The sequence below is a fragment of the Procambarus clarkii genome, chromosome 87 (assembly GCF_040958095.1).
Source record: "Procambarus clarkii isolate CNS0578487 chromosome 87, FALCON_Pclarkii_2.0, whole genome shotgun sequence".
NCBI classification, from domain to species: Eukaryota; Metazoa; Arthropoda; class Malacostraca; order Decapoda; family Cambaridae; genus Procambarus; species Procambarus clarkii.
In genome coordinates, this window is record NC_091236.1 from 9,413,632 (window position 1) to 9,432,560 (window position 18,929).

Genomic DNA, 18,929 nt, shown 5'->3' on the forward strand with positions numbered 1-18,929 from the left:
TACTCTGGCATTGAAAAAGTTCTTTCTAACGTCCCTGTGGCTCATTTGGGTACTCAGTTTCCACCTGTGTCCCCTTCTTATAATCTGAAGTAATATATTGGCAAAAGCTAAGTATATAGCTTTTGCCAATATATTACTTCAGACCCACAACTTTAATCAATATGCTTGACTTGCCGCAGGCAGCTCTTGACAAAAATGAGTACCCCAAATAGGTTTATTTGTTGACCTGTGACAGACTTTTGATACCGTTAACCACAATAGCTTTTTTCTCAAACTGCAGGTCAGGAGTCACTCCCTTCAATGCTCACACAATGGCAGGAGTGAAAGGGAAGGCAGGAGTTGATATTGATCTAAAGGAGTTGGTCTAAAATTTTATATGATTACAGTCATGAAAGTCGTGTGTAGCGTTGATGTGGCCTTCAGCACCCAAGTAACGCCGGGTACAAAAGCTATAGTATTATTTATGAGCAACCAGTATACCGTATAGTTTAGGTTGCTGCAGAAATACGGATTACATAGCTTTGTTTACACAAACAATGATGTAGTTGAAAAAGGTTAAGTTGACATGTGCCTTGGGTGAGACGTGTAGCTGAGGGTGAGACATGATGCCAAGGGTGAGACGTGAAGCTGAGGGTGAGACATGATGCCAAGGGTGAGACGTGAAGCTGAGGGTGAGACATGATGCCAAGGGTGAGACGTGTAGCTGAGGGTGAGACATGATGCCAAGGGTGATATATGTTGCCAAGATGACCTAGTGTATATGCAGGGAATTTGTACACGGACAGACTTTCTGTTATATTAGACTAGGTTATTCAGACAGACATTTGCATGTATTACTAATGATCAATATCGGCTAGAATTTTTTAATGACTTCTTAAAATATCTGAATGGTCTCCACTTATAACTCGCATATAGATTGCACCATAAAAAACACCAATTTGAATAAGTTGTCAAATTAGTTTCACATAAAACCACAGTTATTAATTCTGACATCACCCACTTTAAACACCCCCAATCCTCGTTTTTTCCCCCAACCACTTGGATTGAACGGTAGAGCGACGCGCTTCTTGCAGGTCAGCGTTCAATTCCCAACATTCCAAGTGGTTGGCCATTTCTTTCCTTCGTCCGGTCTAAATCCTTATCCTCATATATCCCTTCTAAGTGCTTTCGCCTGATAATTCCTATCTTACCTCGTCACTTTGACAGTTGTATACCCCATGCTGCTTCAAAATTTAATATAAACATCGTTGAATGCAATGATTGTTTGATAACCTGTCCGAATGGAAGTTTTGTTCCAAGAAGGTGAATCTAAAACAACAACAACTTCCTGACTGTTTATACAGCAGAGATCAATCACGGTAGACATGGGTGCGGGAGGCAGGTAATGGAAGGGTAAGAGTCATTCCAATTATTTTCTCATAAATTTCTGCACTGTGGAGAGACACGTCACACTACATATAACGAGGCCACGTTCGTCACGACAACAGGTGTTTAAACTTGGCGCGTGTTGCTTAGGTTTACCTGGACCAATCACCGCCCTCCACGACCAGTGTCTGAATCCGAAACCTTAAACTTATACCTATTAATACGTGGGCGTTACCATATGTAATACAAGTTATTCGGCAACTGCTTATGGTTAGTTTGCATATCTGAGTAATAGAATAAAAGTGTATACATTTCACAGAAGATTTAAAGTGTTATATACGAGTAAGGTGGTTACTAATAAAACAAGCAAGATGTTGGCAAGGGTTTAGAACACGGGGAAGGTTTGTTTACGGCCAAGTGGTAGGAGGAGGGCAAGAGCCAGGCAGAGCCACAGTACAGCATCTCTCTCTCCAGTCTTCACTTGTCACCAGTTCTGGTGTGGGTTCTACACCTTCAGTTAAACTACGGCACCTTTCATCATGAGATTGTTAATAAGTAAGAAACAGGCTGTTAACTGTCAAGAATGTATTCCAGGGCATCACGTATTATCTTGATCTAGATTTAATTGTACTCGATATGGAATTAATCTTTTCTAAATTTTAACTTAATATTGCATAAATGTATCGGCTTGTATGACAGATGATCTTTTCAGAGTATTGCATTATACAGTAATTTTTCAATGTCTAGAATACGAAGCATGTTAATCTTGTTACACAAGAGGGGGGGGGGGGGGGGGGGGAAGACCTTGCTAACAAATTTTAAAACTTCTTTAACTTTAACCAACCCAGCTGAGCCTAACCTAAGGTAATATATGCTGATCAAACTATACAATTTTGTATGGAAGAAACTTTGATGAAAAGTCTGTACAATTTTACCATACCCCACCTGTTAGGTTTAATGAGGTTTCTTAGCTACGGACGAGGTCATTCATACAGTCGGCTGCCGGGGCCCCTTTGATATGTAACAGATACATAAACTTGTTCTTTATATCAAACCAAGCCATGTTTTCAATTTACTGCTACATAAAGCTCTAGTGCTTAGTGTTCCACCTAACTGCAAGCATTTCTTCAGAAAACTCGAAGCCTCTTATAATACCCACTGTCCAATGCTAACGAAACAAGTCGCAACTAAAAGGTTAACCAATCCGTGGCTTACTAAGGGTATACTTAAATCTATTAGTAAAAAACATGGCCATGAGAAGTAGTATAGGTTAGAGGGTCATCTCCAAAGTAGTTTGAAGGAGATACTCATCAATGCTGTCGAAAATAATTAGAGCCAAAACAAAATACTATGAAAATAAATTTGATCAAATTAAGGGCAACATTAAGGAAAGATGGAGCACTATTTCCCAGGTATTAGGATCAAAGGAGATATTTAATTAAAAACCAATACTCCTATACAATGATGATGGTGTGCTTTCTGCCTCTGACACTATTAAATTCAATTGTTTCTCCACATCCATTGGCACATCCCTTGGAAATGATATCCCATCCTCCCTAACTAATGTTAAGGACTACCTTAAAGGAAACTATCCAGTCTCTATATCTAACTCACTAATTCCTCTGTTAGAGGGAATCCTTTCTCTTAAAACAAAGTAAAGTGCTCTTGCTAAGATACCAACTCTAATCTACAAAAGTCTTTAGATTTCAAGATCCAGACATTGCACTGCTCTGCAACAAATCCCTTGAACTCCAACCCTTTCCAGATATTCTAAAAAAAAAAGCAAAAGTAATCCATCCATAAATGTGATCTCACTGTTGTCAACAATTTCATACCTACATGTATATCAATTCTGCCACCCTTGTCAAAAAGCTTTGAAAAGCTAATATACAAGCAGCTTTACTTTTATCTAGACAAACACAATATACTTAGCTGCTGCCTGTATGGCTTCAGACCCCCAAAAAAGCACTAATGATGCACTGATTAGTATGATTAACTTGATACATGCAGCTCTTGATAAAAATTAGTTCCCTGTTGACCTATGTAAGGCCTTTCCTTGACACTGTCATCCACCACAACCTCCTTCATAAATTACATAATTATGGAGTCAAGGTCATTTGCTCCAATACCTTCAGACTTAACTTAGTGACAGGCTCAGATATGTTTCTGTGAATGATTCCATATCTCCTACCCTACCTATCAACATTGGTGTTCAACAGGGCAGTATACTTGGCCCTCTCCTCTCTCGTCTACATTAATGACCTTCCACGTGCCTCTCGACATCTAAAGCCAGTTTTGTTTGCTGATGACACAACCTTCATTTTCTCTGGTCCAAACCCTCTTATTCTGAATGATACAGTAAATACTGAACTAAATAAAGTCCATCTTTGGCAAACTGCTAACAAACTTGCCCTTAACGTTGACGAAACCTTCTATATTATGTTTGGTATTAAATCTCGGATTAAATTAAATTAATCTTAAGAATTAACAGTATCCAAATTAGTAACAAAGTACGTAGATGATAAATTCCTTGGTGTTCTCATTGATAACTAGTTCAATTTCCAGGGCCACATTAATTATATAGGAAAAAAAAGTTTCTAAAACTGTTGGCATTCTTTCTAAGATCAGATGTTATGTATCTCGCCCTGCTCTTGTAACGCTTTATTACTCTCGTCTATCCTTACCTAAATTATGGTATCTGTGCTTGGGGGGTTTTACTACCCAAAATCATCTGCATCCTCTAATTACCCAACACAAATCTGCTATTAGAACAATATCAAACTCTGGCCCCATTCAGCACTTGATCCCCCTACTTAAATCAAATGTTAGGTATTAAGTCACTGCACATCTTCTCAAGTGTACTCTATATATATCTAAAACTCTGAACTGTAATGCCAATCCTGGCCTAAAATGTTTCCTAGAATGTTGTAGCAGAACCCATGGGCACCACACTAGAAACAATACATAATGTATTTGATATTACAAGAGTGCTACTTAACCACACTAGAAATGCTCTGCAAATCAAGGGACCCAGAATGTGGAATGACCTTCTCAATCATGCCAAAGGCTGTTCCCCACTCAACCAGTTTAAGAGAAAAACTAAGTACTACCTAATAACTCCTTGTAACCTACTTTATCTCCTAAATATCAACCTATTTTCAAACAATATTGATTATTTACCAACTTGTTTAACTTCTGATATCTGCCATGTATAAACTTAAAGAAAATTGTAATCCTCTGTTTATTTAGGTAAAATTTCTAATGTTAAATCCATCGTGTAATTTTTTTTCCCATTTATGCTTTTGATCTTGATTAGTACAGTACCTGTATTAAGTTTGTCTTAAGTTGTTTCCCACCACTTGCCCGAAATGCCATGCGTACAAGTGGCTTAGGGCACTGTATATACTACTCTTATCTATAAATCCAACCTTGTTTGTAACTCATTTTCAATGTTTATACCTTTACCTGAATAAACATCTTGCCAACTTGTACGAAGTATTAAAATTTCTTGATCTATAATTGTCATATTCAGAGGGTTTAAGGTGTCCAATCAGCAACCGACCATTAGATCTAAATTAGGGTGTTTATGGAAAGATTGACTATAAAATTTTAATGTTTATACTTATTACTACTGTGTACAGTATTATAATTCCTAGTTAATTGTAATATTATTACCCGGCCTAAAGAAGTACATTATAGCCTCTTTAAAAAAAAAAACAAAAAAAAAAAACCTAATTTTAAAGCTATTGCTGCGAGTTATTTATCTAAGGTATTTAGGTCCGTTTCCAATTTGTTGTTCTTAGGTTGTTTGTAACTTTTTTGCCTAGTTATTTCCAGATAAACCCACAGGCTCAAAGAACGGCTGGTGGGTCATTACAATTATGGATAGGTTAAATACAATAGTTGGTCTTTTGATGTTATAAACATTTCTGAGTGCACCATAGAGGTTACTTGACACGTTAAATATAAATTCAAATAATAATAGGACGAGTATGATATTGGAGTCAGATTTGTCACTGTCTTTGACATTAAATGATTTACTTAAATTATGCAGTGAAAGGCATTTAAACAATTACGAAGTTTATTATTAATTGTAATGTAATTTAATCCACAGTTATCTACGCAGTCTTTGTTGGAGGAGCTTCAGCGCTATACTCGCCATCAAGTGGGGTGATAGATCTTACACCATCAAATTTCCAGCAAGAGGTGATAAATAGTGACGAAGTATGGATAGTAGAATTTTATGCCCCTTGGTGTGGACATTGCGAGGCACTCGTACCAGAGTACAAAAAAGCTGCTCAGGCCTTAAAGGGTGTTGTGAAAGTTGGTGCTGTTAATGCTAATGATCATCAAAGTTTAGCGGGACAGTATGGAGTGCGTGGATTTCCTACCATCAAAATCTTCGGTTTAGACAAGAACAAGCCGGAGGAGTTCAATGGACAACGAACAGCTCAAAGCATTGTGGATGCGGGCTTGAAAGCTGCCAAAGAAAAAGTGAACGCCCAGATGTCTGGAAAGAAGAGCAGCAGCAGTGGTGGTCGTGGTGGTGACAGCGGCAGCAGTGGTAGTGCTGATGATGTAATCGAGCTGACTGATAACAACTTTGAGAAACTAGTTCTAAAATCAGATGAACAGTGGCTTGTTGAGTTCTTCGCTCCCTGGTGTGGCCATTGTAAAAACTTGGCTCCTCACTGGCAAAAGGCTGCCACAGAGCTAAAAGGCAAAATTAAGCTTGGAGCTCTAGATGCTACTGTGCATACTGTTATGGCAAGGAGGTATGGTGTACAGGGCTATCCTACTATAAAGTTCTTCAATAAGGGAGAAGTGGAAGAGTATAATGGAGGTCGAACATCATCGGATATAGTGGCCTGGGCTAATGATAAGGTTTCGGCAAATATCCCACCTCCAGAAGTAACGCAGATTACTGATGAGGAAAGTTTGGAAGAAGCTTGCAAAGAACATCCTATCTGCATTATTGCTGTCCTTCCACATATTCTTGATTGCCAAAGTAAATGCCGTAACAACTACATTACCACATTGACTAAACTTGGTGACAAGTACAAACAAAAGATGTGGGGTTGGGTTTGGTCTGAAGCCATGGCTCAAAGTGATCTAGAGCAAGCATTGGATATTGGTGGTTTTGGTTACCCAGCTCTAGCTGCACTGAATGCCAAAAAGATGCAGTTCGCATTGTTAAAAGGATCATTTAGCGAAGAAGGAATAAATGAGTTCCTACGTGATATTTCCTACGGACGTGGACGAACTGCTCCAGTTCGTGGTGCACAGTTGCCTTCTGTAACAAAAATTGAACCATGGGATGGCAAAGATGGTGCTCTACCAGAAGAAGAAGATATAGATCTTTCAGATGTTGATCTAGATGATGTGATTGACACTGCAAAAGAGGAATTGTAAAAGTGTGTTGGTCACAACTTCTAGTTCTCCAAATTGAAATGGAGATAACCATAGTAAACAAAGGCATATTTTCTCATGTTGAGAACAGACTTTGTGAAATGCAGCTTCAGGTTATTATGGCTGTGAACCAAGGTCTGAAATTGAAATGCCTTAAGAGATTGAAAGTTTGAATTTGATGGAATGCTATTAACAAAAGTAGGTTGCCTAATTTAATACACAGAAGCTACTTGGGCAGGTTTTTTTTTTTTGTTTGTTAATCTAAGGTATTGACGTAAAAAAGATGCTTCATGTTTACATTCCAAGCATTTGCCAAAGCTACTTATACTAATTTGTCAGTGTTTTTAACATGCTTGTGAATAGTAAGTTTTGAAATGTTTCAAATTAAAATTAAAGACAAGGTTCTTGAAATAATTAATAATTTTCTTCTGTAGAAGAACTGAAAGCAAGAGTTTTTGGAACCGATTATTGACATGAGGTGAAATTTTGGTAATTTCTAAGAAGTAAGATTGTATTTGCAGTTGTTTGCTTATTGCACAAATGTAATATTGTGTGAATTTTTTTGAAGTAAAATTTTGTCTAAAATATGTTGACTTTCCTTTTACACTTTTGATTTTGATAAGATTTATGATGGTGGCATCTTGAATATCTAGGAAGTTTTGAATATTTTTTAAGTACTGTGAACTTTTTGGCTGGGTAATTTTTTGTTACTTTGTCCTAGGTTTCCTTACTAGCTTCCTAGGTCAATTTCTAGGTTTTTTTTTTTCCTAATAAATTGCCAAGTACCTAAGTCAACTAAGAATCTAAGCTAATTAGGATTACAAAAGTCTGGGCCAGGATTTGACAAGCATTTATGCATCTATCTATTGGCAATCTTTGTTTAAGTTTATTTATTGAAACTGTTTACGAGCATCGAAACTTTCCAACTGTTATTTTACACACAGCCTCCAACTGCTTTAGAGCTCCAGAACTTTCAATTTATTAAACGGCAAATATTTTTGATGTACAGGCTCATAAGTACTTGCACAACTGCGTGATGAATATGGCCCCTGATCCATTGTCAAATTTGTCACTATTGCATTCGGAAGATTGTAGAAAAGGTCCGGATTTTTAGCAGTTGCATTATTTAGGGTACTTTAGCAAATGTATTTACCCTGGAAGCAAATAATTTGTTATTTTAAGTTATTTCCTAAGCAATATAGTCATATTGCTAGAAGGAAATATTACCATATTCTACAATTTGAGAGGTAGAATGTTTGCAGTGTCAAGACTTGTCTTTAAATTTTACCAGTGTTGGTTCTATGCTTGTAAGCTTACAAAATTTTTAATTGTGCATAAAAAAAAGGAAGCAATTTATCAATTTCAAAGTATATTATATAGAATACATACATACTGTCAAGTCCTCGTTTGATTTTGTGTGACTGCTGATATCTAGGTTGACAAGGGAAGCTTAAAGGTCTAAAGTTGACAGTTTTGTATTAACTATCACACTTGGTGACATAACCACAGAAATAGCAATGGCAGTGTTATCCAGTTGGGTGGTCAAAATTTGCATAATCTGTATTCTGAGAGAAAGGTGGCTTAGCATCTAATATTAGTTAAACTTCGTGTGATGAACACACAGCTCGGCCTATTATCATGCAAGCCCTACCGGGTCAAGGTCAGAAGCCTCGCTGCTCTCCATAATGTTATACCTGCTTGATAAGGGGGGATCTACTCCCCAAGCCTAGCCGGAGGCCAAGCTTGACTTGAGTTTGCTCCAACAAGCTGTTGCTTGGAGTGGCCCACATATCCACTACACTCCGGTTGGTCTAGCACTTTTTGAAGAAAACTATCTAGTTTTCTCCAAAATGTTCACGGTTATGGCAATATTTCTTGTACTTGGGAATATGTTGAACTGTGGACCTCTGATGTTTATACAGTGCTGTGCCTATGGCACCCCCTGGCTTTTCAATTGTTCTATGCATTTTTTCCCATATCTTTCACTCCAGTATCTTAGTGTAGATTTGGGACCTGACCCTCCAGTATTTTCCACGTGTATATTACTTAATCTCTCGAGTCTTGTTTCTAGCGAGTACATTTGTAAAGCTTTTGAGATCCCACTAATTTAGGTGCTTTAACGTATATGTATGCCGTACACGTTCTCTATTACATCTTTCGGCAATCTCTCACTTTGAATGGGGAAGTGTCTCCAGCAGTACTCAAAATGGAACGGCACAAAAGAGGAATAGTACAACCATTGTGATGTGATCCCTGGATTTAAGTTCCCGTAATCTATCCCATCTCTTTTCTGGCCGATGCAATATTTGCTTGGTTGTGCTTCATAAATGTTAGGTTGTCGGGCATTATTCCAAATCTTTACATGTTGCTTTCCTACTATGGGCACATTTGTGTTTTGTACTCTGTTTAAGGTCCTCATTTTTACTGCACAGAAATTTATCACTTAAGCATGGTTTTCTGCTGTCCAGTCAAACTATTAATATCTGCTTGTAGTTTTCAATGTCTTCAGCAGAGGTAATTTTTATGCTGATTTTTTGCGTTATCTTTAAAGGATGATATGAACCCGACTTATTTTTGTCTGATAGGAGAATATGGAAAAGCAATGGTGCAAGGACTGTACCCTGAGGTACAGAGCTTTGACCATTATATTTGGTTGACTTTTTTTTGTCAAACAGAACAGTAAAAGTATCCACCATCCTACTTTACCACTGATTTCAGTGTGTTATCACTCCATGGTCATAATTATTGAATGTGTTTGCGAAGTCCGTATATACCATGTCAGCATTGTGATTTTGTCGTACGGGTCAAGTAGCTGCGAGGCATGATCTTCCTGTTCTAAATCCATATTGGCCTACATTGGAGGTTATTGGTCTCCATGAAACTGGTGAGCAGATTCCTGACCACACAAATACTGTACTTTTGTGGGATGTTAGTTCAACTTATCTAGTTATAGTATTTTTTAATTAAACAGTGTAACTGATCTGGCTCCTATTCTTTGGCCAGAAAAAACTAAGCCGCCATGACAAAGCATTACTTCTATATGACATCACTAGTCACTTCCAACATGGAACAAAGAGGCCAGGTTAAATAGCTGCTACTCTTAATTCTTAAGTTTCACTCCTATCATATCCAGCCTTGCCATTTGAATTTGCTGTTAAATTGTTGCTAATTAAGGGAGTAATTGGGAAAATATGAATCCATATCCTGTAGTGTGATGAATATTTAAAAAAAGAAAAAAGAAAAAGGGATAGTTATCTGTATTGCATGATAAAGTATTTGTAGGATTGGCATTACAATAGGAACCACACAAGAAAAAATATCAGTAATACATTTAAAAACTTTTATTCCATAATTGACAGCATACACTGCTTTTTGTTATCTGGGAAGTACCGTCTGAAAAAGGCTTCAAAAATTGACAAGCCCATTAAGGCTTTGCTAAAAAATTGAGATTATAAAGATTGTGCAGTAATAAATACTATTCCTTCATTCGACGAAGAAAAATGGAAAAAACTATATTCAATATGGAACACGTCATGGGTATATAATATATATTTATATAAATAGGAGTCGTCTGCATCAGTCGACATGCAATGATGCACAATAAATAAATACTCCAACAATTCCCTCACATGGTTTAACAATATATTGTGTCCTGTTCCTGAGTGGTAAAGAGACATTGTTCTGTCACCAAGGGAGTAGGAGGAGATATGAACTAACGTAGGAATGTTGTGAGGACATTCTGGTAGTTACAATGAGACTGATGATTGAGTGAGCAACAGGATGAGATGGCACAGACTAGTTAAAAAAATAAAAAATAAATGCATAAAAGTTTACCATTCAAACATGGATTTGCCCTGTGCAATATCTCTCTACAAGCTGCAGCCAAACTTAGTTCTTACTAGCTGGAAGCACTTTTGAAGCTCTTGAGATGCAGAACTTTACCGACTTAAAGATGATCTCTTGGATATACAATCAGCTAGTTTAAGATTTTAGTACACAACCTTTATAGTTTAAGAGCTAGGAAGAAACAGCAGAGATAAAGGGCAAATCCCATCTGTAGTCAGAATATTGGTCATCATGGGTCAATTTGATCACACTACTTCTCCATAACTACTGTCATTAATCGTCCCGAACCTGTGTATACATTATATATACACAGCGATTTACTGTACATTACTTTTCTCTATAGTTACTTCTAAACATTATCTGGCAGTGTCAACTAAGCCTCTGCACTGAAGAGCATGTATCATTAACTACTGTATTTGAATTAAAGACAATTTTGATTAAATTACACACTTCAGTCTATGCAATAACACTACCAAATTTAAGGCTGAATGTCAAAAATTATATAAACATGAATATAAATAATAACCAACCTTGCAAATGCAGGCTACCTACCCACTAGAATATAGCGCGTAACGTATGGAAACGATCACTATAATAAATGATAAGTGAAACGTTTGCATCTGCCTTGTTAACTAGAACATTTCTCATACCACCACCAATCCACAATGTACACATATAGTATATATATAGATTCTAAATTTCACCCCATCTTAGCATTTCTACATTCATTTACTCAGTTTTTTCAATGTACTGGTCATTGTTCTGTGCCAATCACTCTTCTATTAGTCTGTACCAAAGTACTTCTGTCCAAAGTGATTTGGTGCAACTGGATGAACTTCAGATGTGAGAATATGCATCTGAAAAATTAAAATTCATGATGAAGTGATGCTTTACTACCACAACTGTAGTGATAACTCAAAAGAGCATTAAAGTGTTGGCAAGAATTTTGTCACCAAAATGTGTTATAATTATGGATTTGAATTTTTTAGAAATATGAGAGAAGCTAATGCCCAATACAAAAATGATAAAATCAATACATGTATTGAAGTTTAATAAGTAGACAATTATGAAATTAAAGCTGAAAACTGTAAAGTACTGTAGTGGTTATATAACATGATATATAACAAAAATGTTAAAAACAAATATAGTGGATTAGTGTAGTTCTATTATATGACTAATTATACAATTAGAATGAAATTTGGTAAATATTTAGGACATTTTTCTTTAAATACTAAGGAATAAATGCACAATCTATAAAAATTACAGAGTAAACACTAAAAACTACAGCAAACAGAGCGAGAGGAGACCCCTATGAGTGATGATTTTACGAGTTGCATCCTCGAGGGGGGTCAGTACTAGGGCCAATCGTATTCCTAAGTTATACATGCAAATGACGTACTAGAGGGGGATAGATTTTTAACATCTCCACTACAAAAAATTATATTATGACGGAAGAAACTACAAAATGACCCCGGATAAAATGAAATAGCCCAGCAAGTGTCTACTAGAGTAATTCTAGAAAGTGAAAAGTAATAAAAGTAAATGCTGGGAATAGGAGGCTGGAGAGAGAGAGTACCATATGGGAGAGGACACTCCTGGAAACAAAATGACTGCTGATATTACTGAATGTCACCAGAAGCCCATATTAAACTAATATAAACTGCATAGGGAAGCTGGCCAATATAAAAACTGCCTTTAGGAATCTAAAATATCATTCAGAACCTTAAATACTACAGTATTTATTTCAATTCTGGAAGCAATTTTTTTTTTAACAAAACACTAGAGAAAGTTCAGAGGTATGCCACTAGAGAGATCAGTAGACTGAATTATACAAAAAGACTTCGAGGAATTAAACCCCATCACTGGAAGAACAGGGTAGGCATAGCCACAAATATCAGGGAAACTGAGGAGACGAGGACCATACCTAGCACGGGTGGTAAACCAACAGAAAACCACTGGCGGAAACAAAGAACCCAAACTGGCCAGATACATTTTTTTACCAGCATCAGTAGTGAACAAATGGAATTCACCTCACCAAGAAGTGGTGGAAGCAGACTCTACATACATCTTCAAATGTACATATTACAGGTCCAAAGCCCAATAGGCTCAAGAACCTACAAAGTACTTAATTAAAGGTTAAGAGGCAGGACCAAAGAGCTAAAGCTCAACTTTGCTAGCACAATTAGGAGTGGTATTTCCCCAAAGTTAATACAATAACTCAATTAGATTACAAATTTCCATTTAAACCAGTAAAAGTATAGTGAAAGAAATGAAAGGAGCCAAAATTTGGTTTTGAGCAAGTTGTATCAAAACTCACCTTGGGAAATGCACTAGTAATGGTACGTGCTGCCGCAGGAGTGGAAAATAAGTTGAGGAGTATGATGTTCTCTTCATCCACAGCATGTTCTTGAAGAACATTTACTGCTTTGATTCACCGTGTTACCCGAACCTAAAATAATGCATAAACCAACTTTTAAATGAAATCCTTAATATATATCAAGTTATAAAAAATCATTTATCCATTTACAGTATCATATCCACACTATAGTATGATATACAGCATCACAAACAAACCCCTTTACACCCACCCCACTCCAGCAATAATCAACAGCAGCACCTGCTACATAATCTAAATGCTCATCATTTAGCCACTTACTCATAATTGGATACATGAGGAGGACTTTCCGTTGGCTAATATCTTCTGGAAATTTTGCATATACAACACGTGCCTCATGAGTTTTCCAGATCTGATTCAACTAGAATCTTTCCTCAACCTGATTGATCGACACATGATCGTAAACCCTGTAAATAGAGGAAAAAATACAAATGCTCATTAAATATGTACCTTTTATTAGGTCTCACAAAATTACAAATTTTCTAAGAATTATGAAGTTAAAAAATTTGGCATTTTAATGAATGCATTTGCAAAAAATAATTTTTTTGTGATAATGCTTGTGCAAAGTAATTTTCCTACATTTCCTTTTATCCTGTTAAATGCTGACAAGCCGGGTGACCCCATCAAACATTTTATAACTACTGACAACTACTTTGTTCTTGTTTCAAGGGGAGGATAACCATGACTGAACAACCAACAAAATTTACCATTTTAGCAATTAAAAAATGGACTACTTTTCCCGAGTTTTCCAAGTTTATAATGCTGCCCTGCTACAAATTTTCCCACACATGAAGAAGCATACAATTCTACAATTTTAATGATAAGTAAGTGGGTATCCACTAGAACAACTGGCTTGTGTGCCTATAGCCAGTCAACTGTTCCCAATCAGAGATTGTCTACAAAAATACTTTATTGCTCTATAAAAGTAAAAAAAAAAGTGATGAAAACATCCGACGTCAATTTTACAAGGAAGGCCGTGGGCTGCAGGACTAGTAACTTGGCAAACAGTATTGAATAGGGCTGGGCTGTTATCAGATATTTGGCTTACTCTTGGCATATTTCTTTGTAGGATATTGTACAGTACATGAATCTCTCTTCAACTATAAATAACCAAATTGTTTTAAAATTATTTTGTTGAACTCCACTTTACTTCAGATGCCAAATCAGTTTAGTGTTTACCATCTTCTGAACATTGAATGCATAGGAAATGTTAGGTGGTGGCGAGGAAGATGAGGTGGGAAGTAGGACGAGCACGAGGTTCACAGCATAACAGTGCTTGTGTAAAGTGAAGAGTAGGGAGACAATGGATGAGCTTGACTGCTTTGAAAAGATAAGTTGGAAAATGGGCATAAAGCAATCCACCCTCAAAGAATTTTGGCAGACAGCTGCCAAGAGATTCACAGCCGAGGCTTCAGCATTGAGACGTTAGGCATCTGCTATAGGTTCAGGCATTTAATTTTATCCATTAGGTTCCAGTGAACACTAGCACACCAGTAAGACTTCACACATCTACAAACGATCATAAATTGGACTAAAAAACTACCACTAGGTTAACTAAGTATTAAATTTCCATTTATTCCAAAAACTTGCCCATTGCACCCACAACATTGTGGGTTATCCATTAGCTCCAAGGTCTAACCTGCAAACACTGTATACGACTAGATAGCTTATTTAATTTCTAATAGAAACCCCATTACCTCAATTTCTCTCGTATCTAAAAGAACGCCTACACAAATTACAATTAACCGAATGGAACACTAGTAACAGTACAGTATTTAAGGTTTGGCTTTGTCACATTTGTGTGCCTGTACAATATCTGCAGAAAAATTTTCATCAAATTTTACCTACTAATTTTTGGTTGTGCCTGTGTAAAAAAAAATAACAGTAATAATAATAATAGTATCCAACACTATTCTAATGCACACATCAACCACATATTATGTGTTTCATCATTGTATTGTTACTCTTTATAGAGATGTTACTGCTTTAATTTCTATTATAGTTACAGTACTGATGTAATACCAAAATAAGATACTGTACACGATTTCATTTTGCCTGTGAAGTGTCCCATACAATATTTTACAAACCTTTTTTATCAATTCCTTTACACCACATTTCTAGAAACAATTTACAATACTGCTGGAATGATTTATTTATTGTAAACAAGAGAATGAACTCACCTGCTCCATAGCTTCTCCAGATCTGACAATGGAAACACCACAGTTGCCTTTAACAAACTGCAAGCCTTTGTACTCGCAACCCGTTGGTGTTTGTAATGGTGCAATTTGAGTATGGCAGCTGATTGAGACCCTCTTCAACCACCAAGCGAATCTAAGAAAATTGCTGTGATATAATTTTATTACGCCTTAAATATTACAAAAACTAACTACTCATTACAGTACAAGAAAATATGCCATTACCACATGCATCCCTCCAACATGCTGTACAGTACAATGCACTCTTGAAAATCTTAGACCAGTTATAATTACATTAACTTCAAAAACTTTGTGGATGGTTTAGTTACTAAAACTACAGCATTTTCAATTTTAGAATTGGGGCCTAAACTTTGAAATATGCACAAACTCGGGACCAACTTTGCTTCGTTGGGGACAAGCAGCCTATATTTAAATGCACACGGTTATATATCGAGGGTACCCCACCCCCGAAGGAACTACCGATCCTTCCCAGGAATGCAACCCAACAACAGTAACACCTGGGGTACCTATTTACTGCTAGGTCAGAGGTATTAGGTGAAAAAATGTGACCAACCATTTCGGTCCAGCCCAGGATCCCTGATTGCGAGTCGAGATGGGTACTTAAATGACACTGTGCAGTGGAAAATGGTGAGGAAATGCAAATCAATCACTTGGTATGAACATAAGATACCCGAGAGTAGTTTAATAAGAAGGATGTACAAAGATGAAACTACGGTTATCTCATGGTAGAGCCAGAGGACCAGAATCTTGGAAAGGAAGATTAACAAAAAAAGGTGGGTGGACTTGTGCACTTTAAGGAAAAAAGATATGTGCACGATAGTCTCCTGAATAGGCTTTTGCTGTGGCCACTCATTGAGAGCTATCAGGAGGAAGCAAGGTATTGCAGCTGTAAATAGGATGATAGTTACTGCTGGGTGGCACAGTCCAATAATGAAAACAGTTATAAAACAGGTGACCAGTAACATGACAACAAGCAATAGAAGATTAGCAAAAGCTGTCTGGTCCCACAAAATGGCCACAGATTTAGCCAAAACTGAAGGGCAGCGCTAACAGACAGCACATGCCGAGAGTGATAGGACTTCTGGACCGAATGAGGCAATAGGTAGTTAAAGGATAAAACAAAAAGCACTGAAGCACATCCTAATATGCAAACCAGTGAGAGGCACAGGAACAGACGCATTAGTAATAATTACGGATAAAGCATACAAGATAAACTTTTGAAGGGATGAGACATCAGTCACTTGCCATGTAATTCTGGTACTAAATATTTCAGTTTGTGTCAAAATACACACACTTGTAGACTATAGGAGAGAATCATTCAGGTGTGTCCGAAATTCTCTTGTCGTTAAGAGTCGGTTGTTACTAGAGTTAGGGTGACCAGTAACCAAATCAGTCCCTGTGGTGCAGTGGTAAAGCAGCAGCGTTTTAGTGCATTGGCCTGGGTTCGTATCCTGGCCGGGGAAGATTGATTGGGTGCCAATCCTTAATTGCAGCCTCTGTTCACCCAGCAGTGAATGGGTACCTGGTTGTCAAATGATTTGGCAAGTCGCATTCCAGGGAAAATTAAGAATAAGGACTGGCCTGAAACACTATGCATGCTAGTGGTTGAACAAGAATGCAAGAACTTTTTGTATATATAATAAAAAAAAAAACGACTAATCCATTGACCAGTCAGGTCCTTATTTAAACGGAGGCCACACAAATGTTAAATCAGGACTAGTTACAGTTATATTAGGTAAAAAAATCTTAGCTCTTTAGTTTGTCATACCTGTGAACAAGAGCACTGGACTTTATTACAATTGAGAATTAAGATTGACATCAAGGAAATTGTCCATTTGGGAGACAGGCAGCACATGCAGCTGACCAATTTATTCTTGTGTTAGTGCAATGTTTGTAATATCGTATATTTTGCTTCCCTTTTATGTAAAATTATATTTCCTACATGAATTACTGTCATGTGTTCATTATCCATACAGTACATGGCTATCATGTTCGTCTTCCCAAAACCTCCTTCAAAATTTAATTTATTTTCTACAATATGGCACAGAGTATATGTATGATCTAACTAGTAGACAAAAGCTTCAAAAAGATAATTCTAAAATATTAGATCATATTCCAATATTTAAACAATTGCATTTTCCAGTTACTTACTAATCTGTCGGCATAGAATTTGAAGTCGCTTCTTGTTGTATTTCTGTAAAAAAAAATTTACATTGCCTAAAATTCTTAATAAAAACATTGTATAGCATTAAGCTTGCTATTTAAGGCATATACTGTAGTAATAGTTTATTCAAATATTGCCAGTATTAAGATTATAAAGTAGAATGTTTCAACACTGATTAATCTATCAATTTATGCAGGTATTATCATTCAGGAAAATGACATTTATCAAATTATATACATTTTCCAAGTACTGTAACTTTATTATTTCCATGTATAGTACTATTTAACTGCATCTGTGTCAGTTAAATTGAACTGTAACTGCATTACACAACACCAAACTTGCCTGTCCCGGATGATTGTTTGTAGTTCCTTGACTTGCCCACTACAAGGAATTAGTCTAAAGTATGGACCAAAACATTCGACAGGTTGCATTTGGTTTTCAGTGCACGACTCTGATTTATCCACATTCTGAAACATTCAAACATTATAGAAATACTGTAACAAAAAATAATGTTGGGGTGAATGAAAGAAGGTATACTGTACTGTACAGGGGTTCCCCAACTTACAAACATCTGACAAAAATAAAGAAAACTGCAGAAGGTGAGCAGTAAAGAAACTGAACTAGTGATTTTGAAAATATTAAATTGAAGTTATTTGAGATTATAATAAGTGGATAATGACCACTGAACATAACAGTATTAGACAAAGGTGATAATTATGAATTATAAAAAAGGAAGTAATTTGTTACACTAATATGGTGAGGACATTAGGTTATGTACTTTTTACTTTATTATGAAGCATATGTAAATTCTTACAATAGTTTGAAAGGATGGACTATATGTTATCTGAAGACAGTTGTTTTTTACTGGGTGATGGGTTTGAACTACTGTACTTTAGCCTCATGCAGAGACTAAGATAGAGTAAGCTAGTGAGTAATATGTTGCTAATACAATAATAATCACATACCCGAGTGCTGTGGTGGTCAGAGGCAGAATTAGATTTCTGTTTGTCAGTTACTGGAGCTTGGGGGGTTGTAGTTTTCTTATCAAAGGTGGCAGGCCTTGATGTAACCACCTCACTCATAGTACCCATAATGGTAAGCCTACACACTCAGGGATTATTTTCAGCAAAGCCTGTTTTGCAGAACAAATGCTTTGTTAGGAGTAGGAAAGTTACAAAATAACAAGAATTAATAAGATATATTACAATTCTAGATTGACCTATGTCTTGCTAATTATGGAAAATATTACCATACATCACTAATCTGAGGAAAGCAACATTATCTGTCAAATCTATGAGGCAACACCTTAAACACACACAAAATGTATGCAAGTAATGAACACTTGTGTAATGAGGATGTTGCTAATCATAACTGAAGGAAAAAGTATTATTGAATGCAGTGTGTGTACTGCAAATATGTATCATTTGCAATATAGTATGCAAATATGTATCTGACCATATTGAAAAATACAATACTGTAATTGAAAAATACACTATATAATTACACTATAAAATGCACAGGTGCAGTATTTATT

General features: G+C 36.5%; 1 protein-coding gene and 1 pseudogene across 1 annotated transcript; one reads left to right on the forward strand and one right to left on the reverse strand.

Annotated features, from left to right (window-relative positions):
- Positions 1-1,738: 1,738 nt before the first annotated feature.
- Positions 1,739-7,361, forward strand: LOC123747049 (Protein disulfide-isomerase A6 homolog CaBP1). The gene is made up of 2 exons (XM_045729027.2): positions 1,739-1,920; positions 5,480-7,361. Exons 1-2 carry the CDS (start codon positions 1,905-1,907, stop codon positions 6,775-6,777), a joined length of 1,314 nt encoding a protein of 437 aa, XP_045584983.1. The 5' UTR covers positions 1,739-1,904; the 3' UTR covers positions 6,778-7,361.
- A 2,739-nt stretch (positions 7,362-10,100) lies between these two features.
- LOC138358929 (uracil phosphoribosyltransferase homolog) lies at positions 10,101-18,652 on the reverse strand (annotated as a pseudogene).
- Between the last annotated feature and the right edge of the window lie 277 nt (positions 18,653-18,929).